This window comes from Penaeus monodon, chromosome 11 (assembly GCF_015228065.2).
Source record: "Penaeus monodon isolate SGIC_2016 chromosome 11, NSTDA_Pmon_1, whole genome shotgun sequence".
Lineage (NCBI taxonomy): Eukaryota > Metazoa > Arthropoda > Malacostraca > Decapoda > Penaeidae > Penaeus > Penaeus monodon.
Genome location: NC_051396.1, coordinates 29,176,804 through 29,186,803, shown reverse-complemented (window position 1 = coordinate 29,186,803; position 10,000 = coordinate 29,176,804). Strand labels below are relative to the sequence as shown.

Sequence of the window (10,000 nt, the reverse complement as noted above, 5' to 3'; positions counted from 1 at the left end):
AGAAAAATGAAATGTCACAAAGTTGGATCTCTTTTTGGGTCTTTGAACAGGTTAGTATTATGGAAGCTTGGTTGACAAATACTATTACAGTCAATAAGTTAAATTATATATATTTTTTCTCTCTTTTCATTTTTTACAAGCAAAATGACTAGCTCCAACTTACCTTTTGCACTCAGAAAATTAACAAAATAAATTATATTTTTCATATGAAATACCAGAGGATAACAAATAACAATAACAAATACTTACTTTAACACATTTATTAATCTAGAAAATTAGTTCTCGACTTCAAATTGCTGTTTAAAGACTTCCATTGAGATCTTATTTGACAAAGTAAATGGTGAACATAAACAGTAATAAATTAAAGTCCCATATGTATACCTGTGTGTCTTCTCAAATGTCTTGTTAATGATCCTTTGGTCTTGAAGCTCTGAGAGCATCCATCAAAGTCACAATGAAACGGTCGGCCATGACTGTGCACAATGGCATTGTGTGCTCTTAGAATTTTACCCTGTGAATAAAACATATTTAAGTCTACAAATGAAGATGAATTTTTCAAAGTGATTGCTTTACTTTACTTGTATTAACATGAAAAGAAGAGTGAAACGCACCGTCTTAAAAGTTTGGCCACAGAGTTCACACGTTGGCTTGGTCCACTCTTTCTCTCTGTACGCAAGCTCATCTGCCAAACGTTTAACCTGCACCTCTGACTGAACAGCAACTATGTGTTTGACTGGAATTTTGGAATCAGGAGCCGCTTCCTTCTTCACATGCATTTCTCTGTATTCATCACCAGGTATTTCAGCTCCCTGTTTCTTCTCAACTGATCCTCTGTGCTTTAAGTAAATAAAGGTATGTTGAAAAATAATCAGAATGAACAAATGGCTTCTTACTCATATTCATAATGGTTACTTAATGATAACAAACATTTTTTTCATAATGTAATTATAAATAAGAACTGTATCTATATATAACAATTAAAGAACACTGCACCAAATTTCATGAATTTATAACCAGAACAAATATATACCCCTTGGCACAGAGAGCTCCTTAATCATATTTATAAAGGTCAATTAAGGCATAGCAATTCCTTTTTTTTAATAAGTTTAAATTAAAAGTGTATATATGTAAATAACAATTAAAAGATTATGTACTACATTTTGTGGATATTCATGCACAATCCTAGAATTTAACCTTCTTAACAAACAAGTTATAAATGTGCACCTGCAACTTATGATGATTAGCAATGGCAGCTTGCCTTGAGAATGTCAGCCCACAGATATGACATTTCCATCTCTTCTTGCCTCCTGTTTCAATCTCAGTTGCTTGCACTATCACTTCAACATCATCATTCTTCATTTCATGTAATCCCTGCTAGAATAAAGAAAAGAAAACACTTATCATAAGAATGCATCAAATCATCTCACTGTTAAAAGCAAAAATTGTAGTAAAACAATTCACATATCAGGGAACCACATGTTAATTTATCACTAGTGACATTAAAATCCCAAAACAAAACCTAAATCTTCATAATTATATAACTGCCATGATCATTAAGAACAGAGGTAATTTTTAATGAAACAATTAAGGTGGATGCTATCTAATTGCATCATGGCAAATTGGATACTAATGCCAGGTGGCAAGTAGCCATGCCGTAAGTGGTCCAGCCAGATGTTATTTGTGTGCACTTAAGCAGTTATTTGTTTGCTTGGCCATGACTGTAGTTGTTCTTTTGCTGCAAATAGATTTTATGCTGTTTTTCCAAGGTCTGCATTTGTCCTTTGTTATGCTGCATCAAGATGGTAATAGACCTTTTTTCTAAGAAACTCCATATTATCTCAGTATCCCAACAATACCACTCAGTCATTTTTTTTATGGTGAGACATCCCCATCACCCAGATCTAGTTAATTACCTGCATATACATTTCCACCATTTATCAAAATCTGACATATATTTACCTTCATATTATAGACCTGTTCTAACTTACTAAAATTCCTCATTATACATCAACCTGAACAATATGTTTAACAAACACCCCTTACCTTTTCCATACCCGGAATCAGCTGCGTCACCTGTTTGATGTCAACCTCCTCTGCCTCTGCTCTTAATTTTTTTCTTGAAAATCTAAAAGCAATACAGGATTAAGATAAAACTTCAGACACATCTAAATACAAAAATGTATACATAGACAAACAGACAGGCTTACATGTATACATATATACATATATGATTTCAAAATATAGTAATAATAATAATTAATAAATAAATAAATAAATAAATAAATAAATAAATAAATATATATGTACATAAATAAATAAATAAATAAATAAATATATATATATATATATATATATATATATATATATATATATATATATATATATATATATATATATATATATATATATATACACATTTATATATATATATAATATATATATATATATATACACACATTACATATTTATGGTACTCCTTATATCATAGTATATCCTTTAATATCGGTATTCTAAATATAACAAAAAATGTGTACAACAAACCTGGGCAAAAGAAGGTCTCTCACAGTAATTGATGGACAGAGATGGAGAACGCATTGCTCCTTCAACACCATGTGGGTTACATAGCTTTCAATATCTGACAATTTCATCCCACATAAACCACACTGGAACCAGTCAACTGTATAATCCAAGTCTTCAGCATCTGTAACAGGACATATAAAATTATCAAAAGCTTCCTATCCTAAAAAACAAACATATACACTAAAAATGCATGACTTCTATGCATGACAAACAACTTTTCAAGTGGAGTATACAAAAATGAATAATCAATATATATCTTTGGTATAAGTAATGCAAAAATCTGAAAATTGGTAACATATCAATAACTAGCCCTAAGTTGTCTACTTCTATATGGCAAGAATTCACAATTTGTTCACTGTGTCTTCTTCTTCATCAACCGTCTTTGAACATACTTAGCTCCACAAGTGGTAATGGCGATGACATTGACGATAACAAATCAAAATTACTCACCCTCTTCCACATCTTTATAATTGGCGTTTTCCAGTGCTGAAGGATGGTGAACTTCCCCCATTTTTCTAGTTTGGATATTTCACCTGTAAAACAAAATTGCATTCTGAGACGTCACATTATATTTTCTCTATAATTATAAACTATTAAGGTTCTATAAAATTTTCACCTACAAAATGAAGCTAATTTCCTTAATATTAGTGGTTGTGTGTGTGTGAGTGTGTGTGTGTGTGTGTGTGTGTGTGTGTGTGTGTGTGGTGTGTGTGTGTGTGTGTGTGTGTGTGTGTGTGTGTGTGTGTATGTGTGTATGTGTGTATGTGTGTGTGTGTGGTGTGTGTGTGTGTGTGTGTGTGTGTGTGTGTGTGTGTGTGTGTGTGTGTGTGTGTGTGTGTGTGTGTGTGTGTGTGTGACAGACAGAGACAGAGACAGAGATAGAGAGAGACAGAGATAGAGAGAGACAGAGAGAAAGAGATTAAAGAGAGAAAGAGATTAAAGAGAAAAAGAGAGGAGAGAGAGTGTGTGTGTGTGTGTGTGCAAGTGTGTGTGTATGTGTGTGTGTATGTGTGTGTGTATGTGTGTGTGTGTGTGTGTGTGTGTGTGTGTGTGTGTGTGTGTGTGTGTGTGTGTGTGTGTGTGTGTGTGTGTGTGTGTGTGTGTGTGTGTGTGTGTGTGTGTGTGTGACAGACAGAGACAGAGACAGAGATAGAGAGAGACAGAGATAGAGGGAGAGAGAGAGAGAGGAGAGATGGAGAGAGATGGAGGAGGAGTAGTGAGGATGAGAGGAGGAGACAGAGAGAGGAGAGAGACAGAGAGAGGAGAGAGACAGAGAGAGGAGAGAGGAGAGAGAAGAGAGAGAGGAGAGGACAAAGAGAGAGAGGAGAGACAAAGAGAGAGAGGAGAGAGAGAGAGAGAGAGGAGAGACAGAGCGAGAGAGGAGAGACAGAGAGAGAGAGGAGAGACACAGAGAGAGAGGAGAGACACAGAGAGAGGAGAGAAGAGAGAGAGAGAGAGAGAGAGAGAGAGTGCATGTGTGTGTGTGTGTGCACGTGTGCGTATGTGTGCGTGTGTACATGTGTGTGTGCATATGTGAGCATCTACTTATGTAAGCATGTAAGTATGTAAATTTGTATTATGTAAGCATGTATGCATGTAAGCATGTATGTATGTAAGTATATATGTATGTCAGTATACATGTATGTAATTATATATGTATGTAAATATATATATAAGTATGTAAGCATGTTTGTATGTAAGCATGTATGTATATAAGCATGTATGTAAGCATGTATGTATGTAAGCATGTATAAACATAAGCATGTATATATGTAAGCATATATGTATGTATGTACATTCATGTGTCTGTGTATGCAAGAGATTGAGAGATACATAGATAGATAAGAAAACAGATATACAGACAGAAATATAGTTAAACAGATAGCTATACGTAAGCCAAAAGTGGGCTATAAGCTCTACTGAACAAAAGTGGGCTATAAGCTCTACTGAACAATTTATTCACAAAAACTGAATGCAAGCTGTCAGTTTTCCACCTGTTTTATGAGGGGGGTTCAAAAAATTTGTGGAAAAAGTTCATAACTAAAAATCATATGGAAGGATTTTGATTTCAATGCACCTCAATATTCTTGTACCAATGTGTTATAACACATTCAAACATGAACCCCTAAATGTAAGTAATAACACATCACCACCAGTTTGGAAGTAAGGCACCATTAAAGCAACATGGAATCCACCAAAAGTGAGGCCAGGACAAACATTAAATTCATGGCAAAACTCAGTTGGGAGAAAAGGCAAATCACTGACACTCTGGAACAAGTTTATGGTGACAATATCCATAAGAAATCTGCATGTGGATAAGTCAGTTCAGAAGTGGAAGAAACGAAATTGGAGATAAGCCCCGCAGTGGCAGGCCATCAACATCAATTTGTGAGGAAAACTTTGATGTTGTTTGCAACATGATTGAAAAGGATAACGAATGATCACTGAATCAGTAGTAGACACACTCAACATCCTTGTGGGTTCTGCACACACAATTCTGATTGTGAGTTTGGGGCTAAGCAAGCTTTCCACTCGATGGGTCCTTAGGCTGTTGCGCCCAAATCAGCAACAAAGTAGGGTAGATCTTTCAATAGAAATTTTGAACAAGTGGGATGAGGACTCTGAAGCTTTTCTGCATAGAAAATTGACATGGCTCTACTAGTATGAACTCAAGGTCAAAATTCAATCAAAGCAGTGGCTGCTCAGGGGTGGAAGTGGACCAGTCAAAGCAAAATCTGAGTGTTCAAGAGGAAAGGTCATAGCCACTGTCTTCTGGGATGCAGAGGGGATTTTGCTGGTTGACTTCCTCAAGAGCAAGAAAACAATTACATCTGCTAATTATGAATGCGTTTTGAGAAAACTGTCCAAAAAAATCTCAGAAAAACATCCTGGAAAGCTGCATCAACGCATTCTCTTACACAATGACAATGCACCCGCTCACGGCGCTCAGCAGACAAGAGCTGTGCTACGTGAATTTCAATAGGAAATTGTCTGACACCCACCTTACAGCCCCGATTTAGCCCCATCTAACTTCTTTTTGCTTCCAAACTTTAAAAAATAATTGAAAGGTACCAATTTTCCATTGGTTGAAAATATAAAAAGCTGCTCTGACATGGTTCAGATCACATGACCCTCAGTTTTACTCAGACAGACTCTAAAGCTGGTATCAACATTTGCAGATGTGTATTGACCTTAATATGTTTAAAAATAAACATCATAACTGAAACCATTTTTCTATACTGTCCTTTTTCCCCAATTTTTTTGAAGCACACTTGTATGGTGTGCATGAAAGGTAAGAGGGAAATATTCTTAACTACAGTACTGTCCATCCACACCCTCTATCCAATCCCTTTCCCCTTTGTCTTTGATTATCCTTCCATTCATAGATCCAGAGGCTCATGTCTCTTTAAATCCAAACCTGTGGTTGCTTTTAATCCATCAATGCCCCACTCCCCATAGATTTCATCTTCTGAGTAAGACTTTTTTTCTGCAGGGTAAGCTATTTGCAACCTGTTTTTTTTATACATAAATTATATGTTTAATTACATCATACTTATGTCCTATTTAGCTACATGCAAAACATTTGACTTTCTGCTGTGCAACTTTCCTATGATGGACAGGAAAGAAACATGCAGTTGTGGTGTATAAAATAAAGCTCTGGCAATAACACAGTTCATAATTTGCTAGGGAGAAACTTGGAAAAAGGGTATCTTGTGACAGCTGACAATTTGCTGATTTTATCCCATAATTTCCCTATGATGCCCCATGCCCTCTCCATCTACCATGTACTATTATTGGTAGTTACTATTTTTGTTTCACACAGCCATCCAACCTCGTACTCCAGAGGTTCATGACTCCGTAAATCCAAAATTGAAGTTGCTTATAATTCATCAACATCCAAATGAGCTATCCAATCCATTGCCCTACTCCCAACGGATTTCATCTGCCGAGTAAGGTACATTTTTTTTTTTGTGAGGTGAACTATTTGCAACCTGTTTTTTATGTGAATTATATGTTTAATTACACTATATATGTTTAATTATACTATACTTGTGTCATATTTAACTATATGCAGAACACTTGACTTTCTGCTGTGCATCTTTCCAATGGTAAACAAGAAAGGAACATACAGTTGTGGAACATAAAATAAAGCTCAACCAGCCTTATATTCTTTTTCTATTTACAAACATATATCATGTAATATGCATGAATTTGTTATTTTCCATTGTAAAGGACCTGTCCAGGAAATAAGTGAAAGTATTGGTAATTGTTGCCAAAGTGACCACACCCCCTCTGAGCCATATGAATCAAAATCCTACGTAATCCAGGAGGTTCACCACCAGATCCCCATTCAATTACCAAGGAAGGAGGTTCACCACCAGATCCCCATTCAATTACCAAGGAGACTACTTTCTTCATTTCTGATGTTATTCTTTGCATGTGCATATTATTTCATGTATCCATGAGTGCTGTTTTTCTCTCTCTTTATGACAGTGTAATAAGATTTTCCCTAACTTTGTGAAGTCATTATATTAATGTATGCCCACATAATAATCACGTGTTACACAACTTTCTAATTATCAACTTGTGAAGGAAAATCTGAAGTCCTGTTGATTACAAATAACGTTTACCTTGTATTATCTGGCTGTGTCAAAGTGAAATTATTATGCATTGTATCTCTTATTGCCTCACTCAATCTATAACAACAGTAAATGGATGCTAGACAAGGGGATCTACCAATACCTTATGTAATGGATTTTAAGGTGCAGACTCTGTGCAAAAAATTAATAGCTTGTGCATCTGTGACTTTCAACTCTTTCTGAATACTGACTCAAAAACAACAAAATTAACTACATAAACAAGTAATATTTCGGAACCTACTCAAGACTATCATTTAACAGGACTAGGAAAACAAAGGCAGCTGCTTTATTTTCAAATTGGAAGGGATAATGGACATGCAGTATATGCATCTGAAGTCCTCTCAGTGTCACCTTCATCATGATATCATTTCTTAAAAAAATGACCCTGAGCATGAGGCACAAACAAGAAATCACACCCACACAACCCATTCAAAACAAGGAACAGCTGATCACCACCATAGGATCAGTTGACAGTTCCTATTTTCAATGATACATTTTTTGTGCCCTTGCTCTCTCTTCTTCCCCTTATAGCCCCAACATGGAGAGAAAGAGGGCCAGATGTACTCACTGTCACCATTTAAAAGCTGCCTGCGCCTCTGGCTCGGGGATTTTACGGAGGTAAATCACTCCATCGGTGACTATTCCTATCGACAAAGGAAGATGCCAATCTGTATCAAAACAATAACCAGGTTCCAATAATGATTAAACATATTTATGCCTTCTGTTCTTTTCAACTCTTCGACCAATAAAAATTATAAAGAAAATTTTGTATAATGTTTAACATATTTTGAGTATGGTTTTTATTTGAAATGTATGACTATTATTCTTGTATCTATAATCCGCAAAGATTGTGGAGTCTGTCTTATACTTGAATATTTTCAAGAAAAACATAGGCGAGTTCCAGTATTAATTACACTAGCGTTTCACTATATAAAAATGGTAATGCACACACCAATCTATTGATTAAAATAAAGTTTATATGATTGTGTATGCTATAAATTTGTAACGGAACAAGTAGTCTCCCCCTTTTCGTGCAAAAATATTCCCCCAAGTCTTTAGAAGCCTTCGGTGGCCCGCAGGGATTTGCGCCTCCCAGCTGAGAAGGCAGTCGATCGGGTCTCTTGGTGTGGATGTTGCGCACCACCGGAATTTCGGTGATATTTTTCGCGAGTGTGAAGCGGGAGTGGTGTGGCTTCACCACGGCGTTCACATAGACACACTGGCCTCCTGGCAGGACCCACAATACGGTGGAGTCTCTCCGCCTCCACGGAAGAAACGCAAGCAATCTTCCGAGGACACTTCTGCAGCCACGGACAATATGCAGCAGCAGCACCAACAGCACCAGCTGCAGCAGCAGCAGCAGGCCTCTAATGGGTCCAGTGAAGTGCAGCAGAATGGCGTGGTACAAACTGATGGGTGTGAGGGAAATAATGCTCAGTCCCAGAATGGTGTGAGTGAGGAGGACTCGTCCCTTAAGTTGAGTGGTGTGCAGCAGGAGATGGTTCGACTCATTGGACAGCATCTCATTGAACTCGGGCTTAAGTAAGTCCCTTTCGCTGTTTTGTTCTCTCAGCCCCAAAGATAAAGGTAAAGTTTCATGAAGGGTACTATGGCGCAGCTGCTGCACTGTGTGGGGGATATTTCTGTCATTTCTGTTCATGGAGGAATGCTGGTAAGTTGCCCTTTTTATTTTGAAACTTTCTGCAGGAAGTATTTTTCACCAGTGGCTACACAAAATATGTATCTTGAATTGGTGTATGATGCCATACAAATAGTGTCAAATAAAAGAAGAGGTGCAGGGCAGAGTTGTGTTCTAGAACTACTTTCTAAAATCAAAAATAAAAATGTGTCATTATAAGAACATTAACATAAACACACAAAAATACCAAATGAGCACTGAAGAAGTAGGAAAGATTAGAGACCTTGAAATGAAACCCGTTGATCCACAAATTCTGTAAGTTTGTTGTGCCCATCAGATGCTTACAGGTAATCAGAATGACAACCCTCTGTATCACAAGTGCATGAATTGGCAATCTTAACCCATTATCCTTAGACAGCAAATAATTAAGATGACTGTGTTTTATAATTTTCATAATTTGATAGTTTATGATGACAAAATTGAGAATAGCCTTTGTGATATACTGCACGGGTAGATAGATAGATTATAATTTACTGGGTATGGTTCTGTGGTTGTAAATTTCAGTGCACCTAGTCTGAGAAAGGAGTATCTGTATCTAAGGCTACATTTTAAATTTTCTTGGTCTTTAACATTTCTTAATGTAAAATTCAAACCATATTTTGAACAAATGAAGTTGGAAAATTTGTAGATGGAAATGAAAACTACTAGTCAAGAAGAATACAACAGTATGTCTATTAGTATACATTGAATGTTTTACCACAGGTGACTATTTAGATGATGTATAGCAAAAGAGTATAATGACGAGGTTTATAAAGTATATTTCTAAATGAGGCTAACAAATGCTTCGTAGTTTGTAAAGGATCAATTAATAACTTGCTTGCCCTTTCTTTTCTACCTTTCTCTTTTCTCTTTGTTTTTTTGTTTCTCTTTTATCACATGCACTTTTTCTCAAAGTTTTAAATACATAGCCTGTTTCTGTTCTTGTTTTTTCCCCTCCCTCTCCCCTTCTCTCTTTATTTATTATTAATAGAATCTCGTTCTCTTTCTCTATTTCTTTTTTTCTCTTTCTCACCTTTCATCACTCCTAGGCTCTCCCTCTCTCCTTCACTTTCTCTCTCTCTCTCTCTCTCCCCTCTCTCTC

The 10,000-nt window shown here is 36.3% G+C and overlaps 1 protein-coding gene across 3 annotated transcripts in view; it reads right to left on the bottom strand.

The window, feature by feature from the left end:
* The window catches only part of LOC119578889 (transcription factor E4F1-like), a 17,885-nt gene extending 9,960 nt beyond the window's left edge, over nt 1-7,925 (bottom strand). For 2 of the 3 annotated variants that reach the window (XM_037926550.1, XM_037926552.1), the window contains exons 1-7: nt 7,789-7,925; nt 3,031-3,113; nt 2,542-2,701; nt 2,044-2,125; nt 1,225-1,374; nt 612-836; nt 382-511 (exon numbers count right to left, since the gene is read on the bottom strand). In XM_037926550.1, the coding sequence (XP_037782478.1) occupies nt 382-511; nt 612-836; nt 1,225-1,374; nt 2,044-2,125; nt 2,542-2,701; nt 3,031-3,091 (808 nt within the window). In that variant the 5' untranslated portion in view covers nt 3,092-3,113; nt 7,789-7,925. The remainder of the gene's footprint in view (nt 1-381; nt 512-611; nt 837-1,224; nt 1,375-2,043; nt 2,126-2,541; nt 2,702-3,030; nt 3,114-7,788) is intronic. The other variant, XM_037926551.1, reaches the window with a different exon arrangement.
* Nucleotides 7,926-10,000: the final 2,075 nt, after the last annotated feature.